The sequence below is a fragment of the Phascolarctos cinereus genome, unplaced genomic scaffold (genome assembly GCF_003287225.1).
Source record: "Phascolarctos cinereus isolate Bilbo 61053 unplaced genomic scaffold, phaCin_HiC Scaffold_5;HRSCAF=322, whole genome shotgun sequence".
In the NCBI taxonomy this organism is placed as follows: domain Eukaryota; kingdom Metazoa; phylum Chordata; class Mammalia; order Diprotodontia; family Phascolarctidae; genus Phascolarctos; species Phascolarctos cinereus.
In genome coordinates, this window is record NW_027555958.1 from 97,381,316 (window position 1) to 97,405,389 (window position 24,074).

The window sequence follows — 24,074 nt, forward strand, 5'->3', positions numbered from 1 at the left end:
GGTTAACTGATTTGCCATAGCTAATAAGTGTCACTCAACTGAAAGCTGCTCTTTCCAAAATTAACTGTTTCTTTATTGACAAACCTAATGGTCTTTCCTCAGTTGTCCCTCATTCTTCTCAACCTCTCTACAACATTTCAGACTGCTGATCACCCTTTCTTACTGGATACTCTCTCCTTTATCAGTTTTTGAAATACTGCTACTTCCTCTAGTCATGGTTCTCCTACCTCTGCTCAGTGTCATTGGTTGGAATCTCCATCTATATCATACCTCAATTTTGGAAGCAGACCTATGAGCGTAGTAATCACCTCTCTCCAGATGACTCACAGATCTCCATATCTAACCCTTATCTCTCTGGTGCTCTAGTTTCACATCACCAATTGTCCACTGGACAACAACAAACTCTATGCCCTCCACGCTTCTCAAACTCCACATGGCCAAAACAGAATTCATTCTCTTTCTCCCAAAACCATTTTTCTTCTAAACTTCTGGTTTGCTTTTGACAGTACAACCATCCTTCCAGTTACTCAGTCTCACCACCTTGAAGCCATCCCTGACTCCATATTATATCACAGCCAATTAGTTGCCAAGTCTTGTCAGTTCTACCTCCACAATATCTTTTGCATGCATCCCCTTCTTTCTACTCACCCAGGTGTTACCCTGTTTCAGGCTCTCATCACTCCCCACCTTACACTATTGTAAGAGCTTCCTAAAACGGTCCCTTCATCTCAAGTCTTTTCTCTCTCCAAACTGTCTTCCAATATAACTGATTCTTTAAGCAAAAGTCTAATGATTCCCCTGCTCAATGTACTCCGGTGATTCCCTATTACTTCTAGAATCTAATAATAACTCCTCTGTTTGACATTTAAAACCCTTCATAACCTAACTCCCACTTACCTTTCACAGCCTTATTATTTCCCTTCACATATTCCACAGTGCAGCTTAACTGACCTCATAACTGTTTTTCACCCAGGGCACTCCATATCCAGTCTCTATGCCCTATCATATAGACTGTCCTCTATGTCTAGAATGTCCTACCTACTGACCTCTATCTCTTAGAATCCCTAGATTCCCTCACATTTCACTTCAAGAAGACTTTCCTGATCCCCATCCCCATCCCCTAGCAGCTAGTACCTCCTCCTAAAATTATCTTGTATTTATTTTATATTTAATTAAATAGATACATATCATCTCCCCGACAGAATATAAGTTCCTTAACAGAAGTAATAGTTTTTTTTTAAATTCCCAGCAGATTAAATGATGGCTGGCATACAGTAGGAGCTTAATGAATATTAGCAGATTGATAGATTTATGGATTCTAGCTCTAGATCCTTGGACAAAAACCTTAATATTTATCATCTGGCCTGTTCAACTGGGAGCTAATGATGAAGAGAGTAAAGAGGTTAGATCATAGGTCTTTAAAAGTGGATTTTGGTATTATTCATGCCAGTAATTTTGAAATGGAATAATGTAGCATTTAATTTCTATTACAATTATGTTATTACCCTAAAGAGTTAAACCATTTTCAGAGGTACCTAACTTCTTCAAAGTGTGATTTATGAATTTAAAAGGAACTGCCTCCCCCCAATTTAATGGAACCATGCAGCCGTTTCTAATCAACATTCTTTCTAGATCATCAAGAATTTCAATTTCATTGGTCACCAGACTCACATTCAAAGCCTTCCTCCATTGTTAAGAACCACCAGATTTTATAATACACTGGAAAAATCATCTTCAATAACCTTGGGCCACCTCCACACCAGAAAGAGGCATAGGAAGAGTTTTTTGGTTCAGTAATTCAACAATATTTTTTGCACAAATTTAAAAGAATTATATAAAACAGCTAGCATCTACAGCCAAGTTTACCTCACTGGAATTATTGGAGCTCTGAGGCAGCTGAGTTCCAGGAAATCCATGATTGCCACTTGAATCAAATATCTAAATGAGATAAATACATTTAAAAAGAAAGAAAGATAAAAGGGGAGTACAGAAGAAAGAGAGATAAATGAAAGGGCAATGTCACATGAATTTGATGGCTAATTATTTTCAATATAAAAAACCTGAAGGTCAACAGCTCTATATATTCATCCCACAAACTTTGTTATTATTAGATTCTAGAAGTAATAGGGAATCACTGGAGTACATTGAGCAGGGGAATCATTAGACTTTTGCTTAAAGAATCAGTTATATTGGAAGACAGTTTGGAGAGAGAAAAGACTTGAGATGAAGGGACCATTTTAGGAAGCTCTTACAATAGTGTTTACTAATTTAATATATTTAAAGGTTAATTTTTAAAAAGCAATATCATTAACACCTATTCTATTCCTCCTCACACATTTGCATCCTTTACTTTTTTTTTTATCATAGGTCATTCATGTTATTTTGAAAATAGTCTTGCTATTAAAAAGGAATGCAGCTTCTGAAGATGTTATTTCTAGTTCACCTTTCAGTTGCTGCACTGTGATCAGACTTGCATCTATTTTAAAACATGGATCATTAATTTCGTAGAAAAGAAATCTTTTAAAAATCTTAAACATAGTTTGGTATTAATTCTACTTGTTGATAGGCACATTGAAGCCATTAGAATAGCTCCATATACTTGAGGAATGACCATCTCAATAGAAAACACTTTTTTCCACATCAATACATGTTAAGATGGGTATATATAATAGTTATCTCATGGCTGTAGACCAAACCCCATCCACCTGTCAGGCAGTCAATGAACATTTATTGTCTACTACTCACCAAGTGCTAGAGATACAAAAAGAGGAAAAAGAACAGTCCTTGCCTTCAAGAAGCTTACAGTCTAATGGAGGAGGCAACCAAGAAATATGTGCAAACAAGCTCTATTCAGAATAAAAAGGAAATAATTAAAGGAAGGCACTAGAATCAAGAGGGGTTGGAAAAGGCTTCTGGTAGAAGAAGGGGATTTTAGTGGCTACTTTAGGGAACCCAGGGAAGCCAGTAGGTGGAGATGGGGAGTGAAAGCATTCCCAGAGTGTAGAATGGGGGAGTTCATGAAGGGCTTTGAATGCCAAATAGAGGATTTGGTATTTGATCCTGGAAATGAAAGGGAACCACTGAAGTTTAGCAGGGGGGTGGTATATTAGCTAATATTAATAAGCATATAATTAAAGAAAAACTAGTGGTCACTTGATAAATTAATTTTCTTTTCACAGTTGCTGATAGAGATAAATAATTGTATTAATCACAATGTTTACATTTAATACATCTTATACTTAATTATAAAGGAATAAGTTTAGCTAATAGTTTGATGTTCTGCAATAAACAAATAAGATCTGCCTTAAGTGTGCAAATAACTATTTTTCATAATGGAAACATAAACAGAAGCTTAATTAATGAGATTTTTAAACTGTTCTTCTCTACTCTGTATGTTTATATATATGTATGTGTATATAGACACATAATCATATATATGCATATATGGTTATGCTTTTATTCATAAGAGTTAGGTACATTTTAAAATATATGGGTATGTTTTAAGGCCCATGTGCAGATATCTGGTGGGGTTTTTTTTTAATTCAATTTACTATATATTCCCCCTTAAAAGTGTTTCAGACTCTTATGCCTTAGTATTCAAGTTAGTAATGAGAATTAATGTTTGACACCCAAGAAAAGTTTCAGGGAAGTAATTAAAAAGTAGTTGAATAAAGTTCTATAGAATTTTCCCTTCTATACATAATAAACACATATATAAAAGTAATGGCAACAAAATTAATAACTGCTTTTTGTTAATGCATAAACAAAACAAAAACATCTACTGACATTTGCTACTAGCAAATAGTTTCCAATTCAATTACAGTATCAGAATATCATATATGAGCACATTTATGTCTCATATGGCCTGTTTTATGTGGAAAGGCCAGAGCCCTAACACTGTCATATGAATTATTCGTATGAAAGTTATGAGCATACTATGTTTTTAACTGGACCTGTTACTTCATTGATATAAGGAGCTCTTGGTAAAGAAATTCCTTTACTAATAGCTATTGGTAACTTCCCTGAAACTTAATCACAGAGAATTGTCTGGGGTCCCTACTGTGAAATGATTTAAAGTAAAAAGCCAGTATGAGGCAAAGCTAGGACATGATCATCCCATTTTACTCTGAAACTAGTTCTCTATTCACAACTCCATGTTATCTCTTAGCATCATGTGAATTAAAGAGGGCATTATCAATAAGTATGGATAAGCACTAAAAACATTTTGAAAACAATTTATTGTATAGGATCTTTTTTGTGTGTAAGTACTCATATTATTTTTATTTATTAAAAAAGTCCTTATTGCCTCAACTTATAATAAGGTTATATATCAAAATAAACAAGAGTGTTAACATGGCTTAAAATTTATTCCTAATCCTTTAAAAAAGGAAAACTAGTGGGAGAAAAGCAAAAGGAAAGGCAATGAAAAATATAGGAATTTTCCCCCTAATTTTACTTATATGTATGCTAATAAATGTTTTAGTTGCAACCAAATGTCAAAAGCAATTTAAGAGGAACCAAGCAACTTTTCTGATGTGTATACCTTAGGGGGAAAAATTCATATATATACTTAATACTTCCATATTATATCATAATCTCATTCTCAATTTATAATGAAAATCACTAATGAGTTAAGTTCCAAAGGTTTTATGTAATTCTACAAAGAAAAAAAAAGCCAGAGCCCTCACTGAGTAGCTAAAAACAAATTATGCTTATTTTACTATTACTCTTCAGATATTATGACATTTACCTGAGTTATGGACGGCCTTTTGTCTTTCCCTTTTCTTGCCAAAGTGTCCAGTCCTTTCAGTGATGAAAATAATCCCTTCTTATTTTGACCTTGCTGTGTCAATGACAATGTTCGTTTCCGGAGAGCGGATTCATCTCTGGAGCATATCTAATTTAAAACACATTTTTTTTTTAAAATATTACTCTGGAACCATTTGTTTGACAGAAAGAAGTAACTGTCTATCAAGCAGGCATACTTTCTTTTTGTCATGAATACTGACTTTCTGGTCAACACGTCAAAGTCATAGTTTCATTTCATATCTTGACAACATACAAGAAGAAACAAGCCAGTTGAGATGTTAAAAAGACTCCCCCGTAACAAACACCAAGATTAAAAAAACAACTCAATGGTTCCCAAACTGGACTTATGTAAAGTAGTGTCTATGCAAATGTAAGTGATCTCAGAATACCCAGAGGGGCTTTCAGCAGTCCCAGGAAAAACAATCTTCACTTAGTCATGAAATGATTTATACAACCATTGCCAATTCCCAAGGATAACATCTTCCTCCTACTATGAAGTGGGAAGAGGCTAGAACAGGGAAGTAAGTAAAACATCTCTGTATGACTAAAGAGTCTTCCACTATTAAAAGGACTCTAGGTGGAAGCACCAAAGAACAAATAAATTAAGACCACAACCTCTGTCTTCAAAGGTCTGAGGAGATTTCAGGAAATGTGGGAAGACATATAAAGCTAATGCACACTGAAATAAGCAGAATCAGAAGGACAATTTACACTACGACAATCTAAAAACAATTTTGAATGACTTAAGAACTCCGATCCAACGAATGATCAATGATGATTCCAGAGAACTAATCATGAAGAATGGTACCTATCTCCTGACTGAGAGGTGATAGACTCAAGATGCAGAATAAGATATGCATGGGAATGTATATTTGTTACAGAGTTGTTTTCTTTTTCAGTTTTTTTTTTCCCCAGGGAGGGGGAAGTAGAATGGAGAAAAGCACAAATGCTTGATACTAGGGAAAAAAATAAAATTTAACTTAAAAAAGGTTTGAAGGATCTTCCTGTAGAATACAGATTACATCTATCCTAATTAGTTTCCAACAAGAAAAGTAGGGCTAAAAGACAGAAGCTACAAGGAGCATGATTTTTGCCCAGTATAATCAAGAGCTTTCTATCCATTAAAGCTTCCCCAAAATAAAATAGACTGCATTGGGAAGTAGTGAGTTCCCTCACATATGAGGTCAACAGGATTCAATTCAATTTAATAAGTAGTTATTAAATAATTGCTGTGTGCCAGGCACCATGTAGTGGGGATATAAGAGTAAAAACCAAAACAGTATCTGCTCTCAAGGAGCTTACTTTCTATTGGGAAGGAACAAAATGTGAAATAGAAGATTAAATGCAAGAGATACACACACACACACACACACACACACACACACACACATATACATATATATACACACACATATACATATATACACACACATATATATATACACACACATATACATACATATACATATATACATACATACATATATACATACATATATATACATATTGGAGGGCATTAGCAACTGAGGAGATCAAGAACAGCTTCCAGTGGGAGGGGGTACTGGAGCTAAGCTTTGAAGGATTAAAAGAGTATCACAGGCATTAAGCCATAAGGGGCATTTTCAAGACTATCCAGTCCACCCCTTCTACTACCCCCAGGCCACAGAGGTTAGTAGATTGCATAGATGGGTCTTTAAGTAGAGACTGGATGTCATTTATGAAGAATCTATCAATTCTTGATTCTTGGGACCAGATTACTTCAGTTGTCCCCTTTGCCTCTGGACTACAACTTAACCTCTTTCTGGGACTTACCAGTGCATGGAAGGAAGAAACTGATAAGATGCCCAATCTGCCCAGTGCCAGTTTAGAAGGACGACTCGTGGCAGCCAGGAGGCTCTTGGGATTTGGTAACTCTCCACCTTGTAAACTGGCCAAATAGCAGCGCATCCTGAAGAGATCCATGTGAAATTTTTCTAGATTCTGCTCCCACTGCTGGATCTATTTAAGCAACAACAACAACCACCAAAGGACAATTAAAACAAAAAAAGTCTTCACGGGTCACATTGAAAATTTGATCTCTTCCATGAACTGAGGAAAAATTAGTTTCAGCTGGAAGTGCATCGTTTAAATTAGCTTTCCCTGTTTGTCCTACCTTTAACCCCTCCTGCTGCAATGCATTTGGCCATACAGTTCTGCAATTTATCAAAGACAGCTGAAAATAAAACAAAGCTGGTGGTCTGACTTAAACATAGTGACCTGTCTAAAGCAGCACCACCTTTGGAGGTTTCCACCATTCCAAAATAATCCTCACTTGAAAACAGATCTTAGAATTTACACAATTTTAAAGCCAATTGCTTCATGTTATTTCATTTCCTTTCACACTGCAACCCTTTGATTCCAAACTGTACTTACTGAACTGCAAAGAAGCAGATGCACAACTAAGTGAAAGCAAGATTTCTAACTTTACAATCCCTTTCATTCTGGGGAAATGATTCAAATCAACAAAAAGCAAATGGGTTTCAGGAACAAGGATAATTAGGGGATTTACTCCTATTATTAGTACATTCTCTGCATAAGTGCCATCTGTACATCTGAATAAAATTATGGGCATCTACACTTCTTTGCCTACCAGAGTATCACATGTGCTTTTGCAAGCTTGATGTCATGGGTGAAAAAAGAAAAAGAGTCCAAACTCTCTATGTGTCTGTCCTCTCTTGTAGCCATTTCAAACTGCTTTCTATTGCAAGGATTAAACTCTTCTAAACTGAAGAAAGAAGACAACAGCAACTTGATAAAACACCAATTTAACAGTAGGGTAGAAAGCTATGGCTCAAATATTGTTAAGGACAACCCTCAGGCACGTGGACCAGAAGTCTTCACTAAATGTGTATCATTTGACTCAATGCAATTGATTAATTGTCAATAATTACATTTCAAGCAACTTGCTATGCCCTTCTTTCTAGGCTGCCAGATTCTGTGCTCTATAATGTACCCTTTACCAGCTTAATGGTTTACTACAATATACTGAACATTGCATTCCTAGTTAGCCTTTTCTCAGAGGAATTATCTTGCAGGCCAGAGACAGCATAAGCCAACTAAAGAGAAACAGAAAGGGGACGAACAGAAGTTGTTAGATGGAAGGATGGAGAGTTTGTCCAGAGCCCCTAAAGGCAAACTTCCTAACTTTACAGATTTCCCTTAGACAAGTGAACACATCCACTTAGACAGTAAACACTAATATCTAATTTTTAAAAATCTACCAACTATTTAGTTTTTGTCATTATGATTTTTTTGTTTTAAGAAAGCTTCACTGAGATTAAGTGATATGAGAAAAGAAACAAACAAGACAGATTTATGAACAAGAGCCAATACAATATTTTGTCTTTCTCTCCTCCTTACTTTAAATTTTATCCCCTCCAATTCATTTTCCCGAATATATTCATATAAAATTATTTCTTGGGCATTTATACTAACCAGTAATGTTTCTCAGACTGAATATATTAAAGAAACTATTCCCAGAGTGACTCAGTACCACCTTCTTTGTAATTTACAGGCTTTCTTCACACTTGAAATTTTATATTTCAATTCTCCATTAGTCTTGAAGTTCTAGTAGAGTTCAAATGTTAAAATAATGTCCATAAATTGCTTTTCAATGGCCAATCATTCAATGGTTCGAGAAGGGACATAGAAAGGGCCAGAGTCAGGGAAACAAGCCCCTCAGTGGAGCCTAGGAGTGGAACCATGGACCCCACCTCAAATAATTCTGAAAGTGCTACCACACACACTACATTCAATAGTAACATCATCTGGCAGTGAATCTAGCAAAGAATTCCTGGAGATTGTCCTGTATTATTGAAAATGAATGCCTGGAATCAATTGTCCTGAACTAATATTAGCTTTTTTTTTAATGTAAAAACTGGTACTTACTCTACGTTTTTATGTTTTAAAGACTAAGATTGGAAAGTTTTGGTATTAAGTAAAAGTAGAATCTCAACTTTTAAGTAGTTAATGCATAAAAACACTGAAAATGTTTATTCTATGAAGGTAATTTTTTTCTCTGCAAGAAAGTGATCAATATGGTGAAATATACATACACACACACATACATATATACAATCCAAATGTATCATTAATTTAGACAGCTGCAAAATGGAATAACCTGGGCAGCTAGGTGGCGCAGTGGATAGAGAACCAGCCCTGGATTCAGGAGGACCTGAGTTCAAATCCCACCTCAAACACATAACACTTACTAGGCAAGTGACCCTAGGCAAGTCACTTAACCCCATTGCCTAGCCCCCCCCCCAAAAAAAGGAATAACCTCATAAAGATTGCACATATGCAAAGTAAAAGAGAGGGAAAATATTAGTCTGCTGCTAAAATACTAACTAAATAAAAGGAAAGGTGACAAACATATTCAGATCAGACAAAATTTCTTAGGAAAATATTTTCTACCAACTGGTCATTTACCAAAGGGTTTGGTCATTTGTCCATTACCACGTCTATCCTATTTGATCATAAGCTTTTCCCTTTTGGTAGACGGAATAACTTATCCAGTGTTTTCCAAACACCAAAACCTACACAGAGACGGAATAACTTATCCAGTGTTTTCCAAACACCAAAACCTACACAGAGAGTCAGCCTATGACTAGACTGTGACCAAAATTTCAGAGGATATGCTTGGGCATCATCTAGAAATGTGTAAAAATAGTTCCAAGTTCTTCATACAGGTGTGCCTTTCACTAAAAAAAATCCAATGAATAAATATCTGAGCTAATAAAAGAGATAAATAAGGAATTAAAAAAATGTTTGTGGACTTATTAGTTTTATTTAAATAGCAAACAAAGTATTTTTATTAATACAAATTCTACTGCCAGTCCTGCAGTACTGAACTAGGTATGAAGGCTGGTAAAAATTGTGGCCTGTAGGTGAATGGCAGGCAGAGAGGAGGAAGAAGAAATGTTCAGAAGCTGAGAAAAAAGGAGTTCCTAAAGCTCCCTGGAAGAAGAATAAACATAATGTGACATCACCTTGTACTTGTTCATCCCTATTTCCTCTGTTTCTTTTACTCTGGAGTATATGAACTGAATAAATTAATAAAAACCTTCACATCTCATAGGCATTATCGACACTACATAAATATTTAGTGCATATAGTATATGTAGTATAAACTTAGTAACAATTTCATTCATGTTTCTGAAATAAAGTACTTTGAAAATATGCTTAAAATTACCTCAACTCTTTGAATATACCTCACAAATTTGTGTGAAAATAAGACATATCTGTTGAATTTACGCCCAGCATCAACCCCCCTAAATAAATAGGCTTGGGCTCCCTGGCCTGGAGAGGAGGCAGTTTAAAAAAAAAATCAGTATTTCTCAGACCATATGTAGAGTATTTTGTGTCCCATTCTGGGCACCACATTATAAGGGGTACACCATTACTCTGCAAAGTATCCAAAGAAAGAAAAGAGCCTCAAATCCATTCCACGTACAAACAGATTGAAGGAGCCAAAGATGTGCAACCTGGAGAAGAAAAAACTTTCGGAGAGCCATCACAGTCATCTTTACATATATGAAGAACAATGGCACAGAAAGAGGATGAAATTGGTTCTGTTTGCACCAAAAGACAGAAATAGGATCATTGGGTAGAAGTTTCAAAGAGGAAAATTTAGGCCAAATATAAGGAAAATCTTCCAGAGAATTATAGCGATTTAAAGTGGAATGTTCTGTCTTGGGAAGGAGTGGGTTTTCCTTCATTGGAAGTCTTCAGGCAAAAGCTAGATGACCACTTTTCAAGTATATTGGCAAGGCATTATGCAGGTTTGTATTGCATTAGATGGCAGCTAGGTGGCACAGTGGATAGAGCACTGGCCCTGAATTCAGGAGGACCTGAGTTCAAATCCAGCCTCAGACACATAACACTTAGTAGCTGTGTGACCCTGGGCAAGTCACTTCACCCCATTGCCTAGCCAAAAAAAAAAAATGGCCACTGAGGTCCTTCTGAATTTGAGTATCTTTGATTCTATCATAGCAATCATCACTAATCACGTAACAGGTGCCTAACATGCATTTAGGTGCTGACTGTATGTAAGGGGATTCAAAAACAAAAAGTGAAACAATCTCTTCTCTAAAGATCTTAAATTTTTTAAAGGAAGACAACATGTACATATGTAAGTATATGGAGAACAAATGCAAAATAACTACAAAGTAGTTAAATATAACATGGATGTAGTTAGTGAAGGAAAATATTAACAGCTGGGGTAATGAAGAAAGGCATCCTGCAGAAAGAGATGCCTGACCTGCATCTGGAAGAAAGTGAGGGATTCCACATAAGCAAGAGGTAAAGAGGCAATGCAAGCCAGGCCTGGGGGACAGCCAGTGCAAAAGCACAAAAATGGAAGTAGTGTTACAAGCGAGGCAATAGAGAGGGCACCAGTTTGGCTGACTGTTGAGTACCACGAAGGCAGTAAAGAATTATGAGGCTGCAAAGGGAGGTGACAGCCAAATTGTGAAGGACTTTAAAAACAAAAAAGAGAAGTTTATATTGTATTCTGTGAGACATAGGGAGCCACCAGAGTTTATTGAGTAGGGGAGTAACATGCTCAGATGAGTGCTTAAGGAAAACCCCTTTGGCAGCTGTTTGGAGAATAAATTGGACTGAGGAGAGACTTGAGGCAAAGAGACCAATTAGGAGACGACTGTGTAATACAGAAGAAAGGTGAGAAGGCCCTGACCTAAGGGGGTAGCTGTGTGGATAAAGAGAAGGGTCCGACTTCCCAGGTGGAGACAAGATGGTAAAGTAGAGAAAGCACTCAGCTGAGTTTTCCCGACATTCCACTCTATACAACTTTAAAATAATGGCCCAAGTCAAATTCTGGGGTGGCAGAGCCAATAAAAGTCAGAGTGGGACATTCGTCTAGCCCAAGACACCATAGGAGGTTGGAAAGAGATACGTATGACATGGGGGTGAAGGCCAACTCAAAACCTACATGGATAAAACACCAGTGGTGGGACCAGATGGTGGGGACAGAAGCAGCAGCACCTTCTGGAGCTCTCAAGAGAGAGACAGTAAGGAGACCTGGAAACTGGTTAGAATTATTACAGGGTATCATTGTGCTAGCACTGGATGCAGGACCAATGGTTGGCAACTCTATTGCATATACCCACTTCTGGGCCATAGTCCAAGAGCAGAGAGGAGCACTTTCAGGCAGGAGTGAGTGGAAGCCCAAAGGGACAGTATCATTTTCAGTCCCAAGGGATCAGGGATCCTAAGGAACAGTATCCTGTCAGGTTCCAAAGAAGGAGGGGACCTGAGAAGTATTGACTGTAATCCTAAGAGATAAGGAGCCCTTTCTGGGTAAGAACCAGAGTGTAAACCAAGACAGTAGTGATTACACCTCTCCCCAGATCACACTGAAAAAAAAAAAAACCCTTCCAAACCCCTAGAACTAGCTCTGAAAAATGCAGTCCAAAAAAAAAAAAAGAAAGAAAAAAAGAAAAAAGAAAAAGAAAAAGAAAACAAACAACAACAATAACAACAAAAAACCTGAAGCGTGAGACAGAGTACCTCCCCTAGCCCCATGCTGGGAACAGAGCCCAACATTAACATAGTTCCAAATCAAGAAATAGGGTGGAAAAAATAGGCAAAAAAAACCCCCCAACAACATAAAAAGCTACTATAGTGACAGGAAAGATCAAGACACAAACTTAGAAGAAAAAAAATTATGTCAAAATAGATACAAGGAAAATCTCAAGGAAAAATGTGAATTGACACATGTCCAACAAGAATTCCTGGAAGAGCTAAAGAAAATTCAGAATCAAATAAGAGTGGTATAGGAAAAATTGATAGAGAAATGAAAGCAAAAAAGATATTATGAATAGACAATTAATAGCTTGGAAAAAAGGCACAAAAAATTCTAAAGAACATCTTAAAAAACAGAATTAGCCAAATGGAAAAAGAGGTGCAAAAGCTCACTGAAGAAAATAATTAATTAAAATATATTCTAAAAAAAAAAAGAAACAAGGGGTAAGAATGTGGGAGATATTGTGGGACAAGAAACAATAAAATTTAACAACTAAGAATGTTAGTATGAGAAATGAGGATCTGTGGATACTGCCAAGGCGATAACTGGAAGAATGATGCTATCTTCAAAGAAATAGAGAAGTTCAACAAGTAACATTTTACCATTCATTCTGGCTCATCATTTATCCCTTTAATAAAAGGATTTGTTCTGTAAAACTTGGACTCCATCAAAAGGCTGCACCCAAGGACCTAGAAGGCCACATGTGTCCCCAAGGTCACAGGATTCTTAGCCCTGAAAATGTCACTAAGTCCATTCATCTGATGACTGACTCCACAAAGGGCATGCTCTGCAAGTTTAGGTAAACCACTTTGGTTTAAAACAAACTACTGGTGAATTGGGAAGCCCTCACGTTCAGGAAGGCCAAGATACCACCAGCAGCCCTTCATTAAGGGCTCCAGTTCCTTCTTCACAGGGTCCCTTTCCTGTTTGTTGATGAGTTGTATCTAGTTAAAAAAAAAAACCAAAAAAAAGAACAATTTTCTTCATTAAGGGTAGAAAGTTTTAGAAAGACATATAGATAGTTGCCAATATTGCCTAAAAGTTCTTGATTCATTTATTCAAGTATTTATCATAAAAGGAAAAGAAAGTACTAGCTGGATTCAATTTTACAACTATTCCCCACTTTGGACTTCAAAAAGCACCCTCCACATGAAATGACTACAGGATCTGGACCTCATTGGATATGCCCAAATGAAAGCTGTATCATCTTACAACACAAAATACCAGCAAAGCACTGGAAATAGAACATCTCAAAAAAAATATTGTATGAAAGCATATCACTGTATAACAATATGAAGTACAATTATTCTTGTTATTAGTATATGGGATCGGGGGTGAGGATGGGGTAGAGTACAAGTCTAAGTCACTGCTGACGATCTTCTCTACTCAGAGCTTCCAAGAACTCTCAGTTCAGAGCCTTTATCATATGAAATGAAATATTTTGTAATAATTACAGTCATTTTTAGCCTACAAATGACTATTACTGAGGGCCTTAAGGAAAAGCACAACATAAAGAAAAGTAAATACAAAAGTGGAAATTTGGAAACATAAGTGTATAATGTGTTACAGTAACTTTCTGCACTTTGTTAAAAATTTTAAAAAGCAGATGAGAGGGAGCTTCACATTTAAGAAATATTTGGGGGTAAACATGTCCTTATTGATCTGGATTTGTAAAGGCTTTTGTTTTTGTAGTTTCACATAAAATCCTTAGTCAGAAGAAAACCCCCATAAAAGTAATTTTAAGCATGTGCCTGTTTTTGTCCTTAATATGGTGAACTCAGAGTGCCTGCAAATAAAAAGCAAATACAGCCTTAACAGCCATCTGGCCAATGATTTAAATATAATGGGCAGAGACAACAGTATCCACAAGAGAGCTTTTTTCAAAAACGTTTTTAAACCGCAGCAGAAAAACTGCAGAAATGGTGCCTAGCATATTTTCAGGTGGCATTAATTTAAATGGTTTTTACTAAACATATATAAAAATAGTGCAGAGGAAGGGAGACAGAAATAGGGAAGAGCAGGGATCTAGCTAGACCAGAGGGGAGGAACCTGTGGCCTTGAGGCCACATGTAACCCTCTAGGTCCTCAAGTGCAGCCCTTTAATGTTTGGATTCAGGCAAAGGACTGCACTTGAGGACCTAGAGGGCCACTTGTGGCCTTGAGGCTGCAGGTTCCCCACCCCTGAGCTAGACCTTTTAAAATATAGCTGGGTTGCCAATGAATTGAAAAAGGCAGCCAGAGATTACTGCCTCAGTCTCCTAAAGGACTGTTCAGGACAGTGGCAATTGGGTTCCCTTGTGAGTAGGTAGCTATAAAAGTAATTATTTCATCCCAATTAGGGAAAATGAGCCACAAAGATAGCAGCAAAATGTGTAAACTATTAAGGAGAAAAAAAAAGGTTTGATTAGAAGTTATAAGCAGAAAGAAATGAATAGTTGTCTATAATATTTTGAGCAAACAGGAAGACAGAACAAGTAGCTAGAAGCACAAAGCCTTCTCCAGACTTCACCTCACTCTATCAGAGTCACAGGTCATAGATTCGGAGCTGGAAGGGACTTCCAAGGTCATCTTGTACTATCTCAATTTACAGAGAAGGAACCTGAAGCTTGTGACTCACCCAATGTCACATAAAGTCAGTAGGAGGGCGAGGATTTGAACCCAGATCCTCCTGACTCCAAAGTCAACACTGATTCCACCTCACAAAGCTGTGCTCTAAGGAACTTGGTCAACTAACTTGAAGGGACTAACGCTAAAGCTTGGGGAAATGAAGACATAGAGCCGACATGAAAACATTCTTCAAATATTTGAAGACCAGTGATGGGAAAGGAGCATGAAGTTTGTTCTACTTGGCCCCACTGCACAGAAGTTACAGAGAGGCAGATTGTTAGTTCAATACAAGGAAGAACTTCCTTACAATTAGAGCTAGTGGTCCCAAAATGGAACAGTAGTGACTTCTGAGTCACTAACAATGTCCAAGCAGATATTACATTTGTGAGGGAAGTCATAGAAGGGGTTCGGGAGTTATTCTAACTGAAGTCTGACCTTAAAACTCTCAGAGATGATTCTGCTAGTGACACCTCAGTATAGCTGTTAACATTTAGGCAAAGGATAGATTTAAAACAACTTTTTTTTTAAATTGACTTAAGCTGGACTGTTTGAAGGGAGTTTACTGAGCAACTAGAAAACCCTGACAAAGCTTGTTTCCTCCTGTAGATTAATTTTTTTTGGGGGGGGGCTAGGCAATGGGGTTAAGTGACTTGCCCAGGGTCACACAGCTAGTAAGTGTTATGCATCTGAGGCTGGATTTGAACCCAGATCCTCCTGACTCCAGTGGCGGTACTCTATCCACTGCGCCACCTAGCTGCCCCCGATTAATTTTTAAAAATCTATTTTCCTGAATCTGATAATTGACTACCATGAGCTTAGTATGTTAGAAGCAAGGAGAGGCACTGCTTTTCCTTCTTATCATCCTTTGTGTTTGCTCATCCTCCCAAGCCTCCTGGTCACATATAGATACATGCCATATAACCAGGCAGATAGAGAGATATGCCTACAAACAGAAATTCACTGAGGTACAATGATACTGCCTCAGGATGTGAATACTTTCCAGATGTAAGCTGGCCTGGCTTCTTTTCATTACTTACATGGGAGAGATAAACAAATACAACAATACGAATTATATCACTTTTTCTCAGGGTATTAGTGATGGTGTCCTGGCTAAGCTTCAAAAAAGATAATTGTCCGCCACCTTTCCCGTATTTCATGTATCAGTGTCTAATTTACACCCTACAAAGTAACCCCTCTGTACCTTGCCCTCATAAAACAAATGCCATATTTTTCTCTAGGGATGCTTTGATTTAGCATAAAATCAAATATTTATTATAATAGCAGTTTTTAAAAGTTCTACAGCATAATAACTCTTGCTGCCTTATAATGGATGTCTCCCAAGGCTCTTTCACAGGGCCTCTACTCTCTTCTCCCTGTACCTACTTCCTCATTGCTCTCTCCTGTTCCTAGGGGTTCGATTATCAGTGCTATAGAGATGCAACAGACAAATACAGATAAGTCAATATATCCAATCCTCATGTTTCCCCATGAGCTACTGTCTTGCATCTGCAACTGTAAGAGACAGAATGAGAAGGAGCAGACTGTTAGAGCTGAGCAATAACAGCAGTGTGGATATAGCTCTATTTGGATGGCCTGTTGGCATCTTACAAACAACATATCAAATTGAAATTCATCATATTCCACTCAAAACCTGTCTCCTCCTCTCTCTCCATTTGTCTATTTCTGTTGGAGGCATTGCCACTTTCTCACCCATGCTCAAAGTACTAGAGTCTCTCCCCTCCAAACCTCCCCGCTCCAGCTCCTGCCCAAATCCTATCAATTCTACCTGCGCAAGATCTCTTGCATCTGTTCCCTTCTCTCTACACGCGTGGCCACTACTCTACTTCAGGGCTTTCTCATCTAATCCCTGGACTATTGTAATGACCCTCCAAACTGTTATCTTTGGTTTCAGTCTCTCACTTCTCCAGCTTTTCTCACACACAGCTGTGAAAACAAAGTGCTGAATATAGAGACAGATCTGAACATATCACTTCCCTCCTCAAAAAGTATTCACTGGCTTCCTGTCCTCTCTAGAATAAAAGATGCTTCCTGGTCTGCCACTTAAGGTCCTACATAGTCTGGCTGATTCCAAACTTCCAGTCTGATGTTCCAGTATTCATCTTAATGCACACTAATTTCCACCCAAATCTGACTATTAGCCACTCCAAACTCAACTTCATACCTATTGCTTTCATATAGGTAGTCTAAAATGGCTTTAGAATGAATTGCTTCCTTTTCTTCCTCATGATTCATTTCAGGTACCGTCTCATTCCTGAAGCTCACAATGGAAAGTTTTCTCTTCCATCTCAAACTCTCTTACAAGCAATTTGATCTCTTTCCTTTGCCCCCATTACATCCCACCTTTTGACACAGCTATTTACTTAGATAACAGCTAAGTGACACAGCAGATGAACACTGGATTTCTAAAATGGGGAATAATAATAACAGCACCTACTTCCCAGGATTGTGGTGAAGATAAAATAATATTTGTAAAGTGCTTTGCCAACCTCAAAGTATTATATAAATGCTAGGTATTTTGATGATGATGAAATCTACCCTTATTGAATGACAAAGATCCTTCCTTCTTGATGACAAGGAATGTATCATTTCTCATCTTTTATACTCAGCTCTTAGGATTATATCTAGTATATAACAGGCACATAACAAATACTTTTCCAATTGAATTAAACATTTTTCAATATAAAGTTCTAAATAGTTTTATGAATTCTAGTCCTGGCTCTCAACATTTCAGAGAATTACATGATTTTATAATTGAATAGTGGTTTAGCAACCATTTAGTCCAACACATAACAAAAACATATGTACTACAACATACATGATAACCGGTCAAACAGCCTCTCCTTCAGCACCTCCAAATATGGCAGCCCATTACTTCCTGAGGCAGCTCATTACTTATTGAGATAGCTTGTATTGTAAATAGGTCTTATTGGACATCAAACCTAAATGTGCATCTTTACAGTTCCCATCCTTTGCTCCTGTTTCTAGCTTCTAGAGATAGTAGAAGGCTAGTCCTTCTTTCACATGACAACCCTTCCAGTTAGCTATCATGTGACCCCCCACATCTTCTTTTCTCCAGATGAAACATTTCTAGTGTCTCCAACTGATCTCACATAGCCATGTAGTATATTCCCTTCACCACCGCTGTTCCCTCCTCTGGATGCTCTCCAGTTTATGAATGTGCATCTTTTTAAAAAATATCAATTGTATTTTTTTATTCTGCACATAAACATTTTTTTAAAAAGAACATTTCCAGGGAAGCTAGGTGGCACAGTGGATAGAGCACCAGCCCTGGAGTCAGGAGGATCTGATTTCAAATCCAGCTATGTGACACATGGCTATGTGACCCTGGGCAAGTCACTTAACCCCTATTGCCTTGCCACCCCCCCAAAAAGCATCTCCATACATGAGCAACACAAAAAGAAGATTCTAGTGAAACCATGAATCTCCATTTCACATTTACCTTCATATATATATATATGCATGTTTATACATATACACATATAATTTTCCATGCTACTTTAAAAACTGCCTGTGCTTTCTTCTGAACTTTTTTTTTTCTGCACAATGACAAAATACCTTTACCATTGTGAAAGAAGTCCTCTTAGGCAAAACTGTAGGAACTCTTATTATTATAAGTACCTATTATACTTATTATATCTACTTATTATAAGTACTAGTAGTTGTCACAAGAGTAGATAAGATAATCTGCTTTACTATGTTCTTAAATAATTTGTTATATTTTATTGCTCTTTCAATAGGGGACTTTCTAATACTAGGCCATCAGGTGGTTGGGGATCAATCCATCAAGATGTTACAAGATAATTGTGATTCCTACTTTTCCCACATATTTTTATTAGAGTTCTTATCTTATTATCCTTTTTTCCCTTAAATCTTTCAAAGTTAATCTTCTTTACAGTCTTTCCATTCTTATATAAAAAGGCCATACCATCCAGAATTCGTTGAAATTATCTCTTTTGTCATTTCTTTCTGGGCAATAATATTCCATTACATTCATATAGATACTTTCTTCAGTCATTCCCCAATTGCCCAATAAGCAATCTAAGATTCCATTTTTTAAAAATCCATTTTAATCCCCTCTTCAGGATCAGGAAATTTATTTTGCTGTGACGATTCTCTCTCAGGTATTATCCTCCCTCTTAACCACCCCTCTCCATTCCTACTTTTCCCCCTATTATTTGTTATATTTCTACAACATTTGTGCATGTTTCTGTGTTTGTGTTAAACCTTCCTTTGCCCATTTGAGATAAAAGTGAAGTTCATCTTATGTGTACTCATCCCATAACTTCCTCCATGTTTCCATATCTTTTCATACTCTCCAATTATGAAAAGTACTAAGTCTACTTCATTCTACTCTAGTGCATATCTCCTTTTACTCTCCCTTCTCTTTTCCCTCTTAAAACTCTCAGAATGGAACCAATTCCTCCCCCAGCCCAGTCCTCTGTTTTTATTTAACTACATCAATGCCTTTTTGGAGACATTATGGTTCTAAACAGATACCTGTAACTTTTCATCCAATTAGAATGTTAGCACTACATCACCACACAACTTCTTAGAATTGCTCAAATATATTTAACGTTCTAGGTTTCTCTCGCCTCTTCTATTTGTATTTCAAAGTTCCTATTCAGTTCTGATGTTTTCATCAAAAATGAATGAACGTAATAAAAAAAATAAGGGACAGCTAGGGGGCACAGTGGATAGAGCACCAGTCCTGGAGTCAGGAGGACCTGAGTTCAAATCCGGCTTCAGACACCAAACACTTACTAGCTGTATGACCCTGGGCAAATCACTTAACCCCATTGCCTGCCCCTCCCCCCAAAAAAAGAATGAAAAATGAATGAAAGTCATCTGTACCATTAAAACCCCATTTTCCCCCTATAGAATTATACTCAACTTTCCAAAGTAAGTTATTCTTGGTTATATGCTTATATCTTTTACCTTTTGGAATATCACATTCCAAGATTTATCATTTCGAGTAGAAGCTTCCAGGTCTTGTGTGATCTTAAATACAGTGCTGTTGTACTTGAACTGCTTCACTTTAGGTGCCCATAATATCTTTTCCTTTTACATGAGATAGCTAGTGGGATATTGCTGGCATTTTTTTTTATTCCTTTCAGAAAGGAGATAATTGGTAGATCTTTATATATTTCTTTTGCCTTCTGGTTCTAATAGATCTAGGCAATTTTCATCTCTAATTTTTTGATACATAATGTCCAGATCTTTTATCATGATTTTCAGGGAGTTCAGCGATTTTTCAATTATCTCTCCTTGACCAATTTTCCAAGTTAGTTGTTCTTGCTCTCAGATGTCTGACATTTTCTTCTATGTTTTCAATCTTTTGATTTTGTTCTAAGATTTCTTCCTGTCTCTTGGAATCACTGATTTTTCTTTAATCAATTCTAGTTTTCAGGGATTTCATTTCTTGAGCTTTATAACTTTTTCTTCTGAGCTATTTGTTATCCTTATAACTCTTTCTTCCAGAGCTTCTATTTAATTTTTAAATATCTTCCTTCATTTCTTCTAGGTATTCATACAGTCCTGTTGAAAAATACACTTTTTGCTTTCAAGTCTCTGTGTGAAGTTGCTATGGAGTTAGATTTGCAATACTTTTGATACTGAATATTGTTTTCTTTGAATTACTCATTTTTCTAACTTAAATACCTGAATAAGTTCTATCTCCCTCCATGCGCATTCTTGGGTAGAATGGGCCTGCTTGGTCTTCATTGCACAACCCTGGGTTCCCCCTGGACAACTGTGCTTCTCTTTACCTCATGGAGGGGTTGGCCCCCTGGATCTTTGAAGTTCAGAGTGCTGAACCTTCAGGGTCCTCTTTGGTGTCTCAGGATAGAGTTTTAGAGACTGAAAAGCCACTGGACACGGGTTGTCCTGGTCTGAGTGCTTCAGCACTTTGCTGATCTATCTGGTCAGCACCATGCTCACTGTTGACTTCAACTGCTCTCTGGGGCTTCCAAGGTTCCCATCCTTGTTTTCTGCCCACCCTAAGGCTTTTTTAAGGGACTCATTTGTTCTTTCTGCCCCTGTACACAGAAAGTTGCAGACTTTAGTATACCTATCCTTAATGGTGTTTGGTCATGCTGGGAGTCTATCCTGTGATGGAAATTGCTTTGATGTAGGGGTTGGGAAGCCAAGTCAGGCTGACTTATACAGTTCTGGGATGGAAGAAGTCACTGTAGTTTCTCATTGCATTTCCTGATCACTACTTGATCAAACTTCAGGGATTTGCAGTAGTAAGTAAGTAGAAGTTGGGCAGGATGTCTCTGGTTCAGACAACTGGCTGGAAATCTATAAATGTGCTTTCTAAACTATAGCCCCCAAAAGTGAACATATGTGGTCAAATGAAGCAGACATGATTAGAGAAGAATAAAGAACTCTCACCTCCTTATGCCCTGAAGCTATGCCTCTCTTAATGTTACTCAAAATCACATTAGCCTTCTTGGCTACTACATCACACTACTGAGTCACAATGAGTCTGTATCCACTCAAATTTAGTAATCTTTTTCAGACAAATTGCCATCTCTTCTCTATCCTGTTTCTGGCTGGTTGATTTTTGAACTCATGTCTAAGATTATATTTATCCCTATTAAATTTCAACTGGTTAGATTCAGTCCAATGTTCTGCTCTATCAAGATCTTTTGGGATCCTGACTGTGTCATCGAGTGTGTTAGCCATCCTTCCTAGCTTTATGTTAGATTTTAACAAGTCTTAAGAGGTTTTCTGTTACGTACTGGAAACATATTCCAAGAAGACAACTAACCTTTCTATTGCTGTTGTCAGGCTGCAAAACTACTGTGTCCTGTTGAATGGGGAAATGACAACCACCTAGATTACTTTTTTTCTTTGTCCACTAAGCCTTACACTGAATGATTTTTTTTACCTTCCAGTTTTTGGTAGTCTACTTCATCATTTTTTTTGGAGAACAAGCAGCTATTTTGCCCTCAGAACATGTAGCTTCCTCCTTTCCAGAAATAGCTTCAATTTTTTAGCTCCAAATGCATAATGTTCTTTCTTTCCTTTCCTCTTCTATGTGATATTCATTTACCCTCCAACCTTCCAACAAAGATCAAGTTTCACAGCCTGGATTGTTGTGCACGGATCTTAGCTGGTGTTCCCACCAACTTTTCTTCCTCCTATCAACTGTGTATACTGTCATCAGATTAACTTTCTTAAAATACTACATTCATCACATCTCTCCTCTGCTCAAAATCTTTCGTTGGTTCTCCATCACCTATAGAACATAATCCAAATTTCTCTGTCTGACATTTAAAGTCCTCCATAATTTGGAAAGAAAGAACACATGACTAGAGACTTAAAAAGATTTCTATTAGGCTTTTCCAGCATGTTACAATAATATATGTTTCAACAGCATAAAACAAATTTATGGCAACAATTTGGCAATTTGCTATGGCAAGAGTTCCCATTCTCTAGACTACCAACCCCTAGGAAAGCAACACAGTTACTACAAGAAATTCTTGAATTTATATGAGTACAAAGTACTGTCACTTTATTTAGCTCTAAAAAGGATATAATATAATTCAATATAATAACAAAACACGTATATCTTTCAAAAGTTAATAGGTGCTATAATTAACAAAGTACAAATCATTTAGAAGTACTGCCAACTTCATAATAGATTTGAGTCATCATCGTCATTTTTTTCCTCAAACAAAAGATAATAGTAGTACTACTACTATTACATGAAACTCCACAAAAGTGGTCTTTCACAGTCAAAAAGGTTGGGAAATTTGGTCCAGAGCATTGCTGAGTTGTCACACAGTAAAGTCAGATTTTTTTTTTTTGCTTCAAAAGCCCATGGTGACATTTGCCTCAAAGATGTAAAGCATCCTCAAAAGTCTAAATGACATGGGTAACAGGAAGAGTTCCTTTGAATCTACTTCAAGAATGATGGTAAATGTTTAATTTCCAGGACATATAAGGAACTGATTCAAACTGATAAGAAGAGCCATTCCCCAGTTGATAAATGGCAAAACCCCTTTAGCCATTCGATGCAACTTTCAAAGGAAGAAAACCAAGGTATTGATATCCATATGAAAAAATGCTCCAAATCACCCATAATTAGGGAGATGTGAATTGAAGCAACTCTGATGTTGTGCTTCACATCCGCCAGAACAAAAATGACATAAAAGAAAAATGGGGAATCCTGGAGGGACTGCAAGAAAAACAGGAATACTATATACTGTTGATAGAACTGTGAATTGATCCAGCCATATTGGAAAGTAATTTGGAACACCTTCCCAAATATCATATCCTTTGACCCAATGATACTGCTATGAGTCCTACCCTAACAGAATCAAAGAAAGAAGAGGAAGACTCATATGGACAAAAATTATTATAGCAGCTCTTTTCTCAAGGCAAAGAACTGAAAACAAAGGAGTAGCCAGCAACCTAGGAATGGTTGAACAAATAATGATATGAGAATATCTGTATGAACTGATGTGAAGTGAAGTGAGCAGAATTGTGATGACAATTTATGTAATAACAACACTGTAAAGATAAATAACTTAAAAAAACTTAAATATTCTGATCAATACAATGACCAATCTTGATTCCAGAGGATCGAAAAGTAAGCATGCTACCCACCTCCTGATTAAAAAGGTGATGAACCCCAGGTGAAGAATGGGACATAGAGTTTTGAATATGGACAATGTGAGAATGTTTTACTTGAACATGCATATTTGCTTCTTCTTTTTTTTTTTTGGTGGGGGAAGAGGTAGGAAAGAGAGAAAATAAATGTTTGTTGATTGAAAAGAATTTTTTTAAAGGGAATGGGAGCAAGTACCTTAAAACTTCTTAATTAGTCATACCTGATTTTCTATGGCTTTTCTGTTCTTAGGGTCACTAACCACAGAGAGCTGCAGCTCAGCCATTTTTTTCATCTTGCTGTCCATGTCAATCTTTTGGAGTAGGTTTTTGGTCTGATTCTTTAACAACCGAACTGTGTCTTCTTTCCCATGCTTCTTTGCAAAAAGAGAGGCACAAGCAGAATGTATGGCAGTCC

The 24,074-nt window shown here is 37.0% G+C and overlaps 1 protein-coding gene across 1 annotated transcript in view; it reads right to left on the reverse strand.

Annotated features, from left to right (window-relative positions):
• TIAM2 (TIAM Rac1 associated GEF 2) overlaps nt 1-24,074 on the reverse strand; it is a 298,176-nt gene that overhangs the window by 119,608 nt on the left and 154,494 nt on the right. Inside the window, 4 exon segments of the mRNA XM_078155068.1 lie at nt 1,867-1,938; nt 4,751-4,897; nt 6,622-6,807; nt 23,881-24,074. Of these exon segments, the coding sequence (XP_078011194.1) occupies nt 1,867-1,938; nt 4,751-4,897; nt 6,622-6,807; nt 23,881-24,074 (599 nt within the window).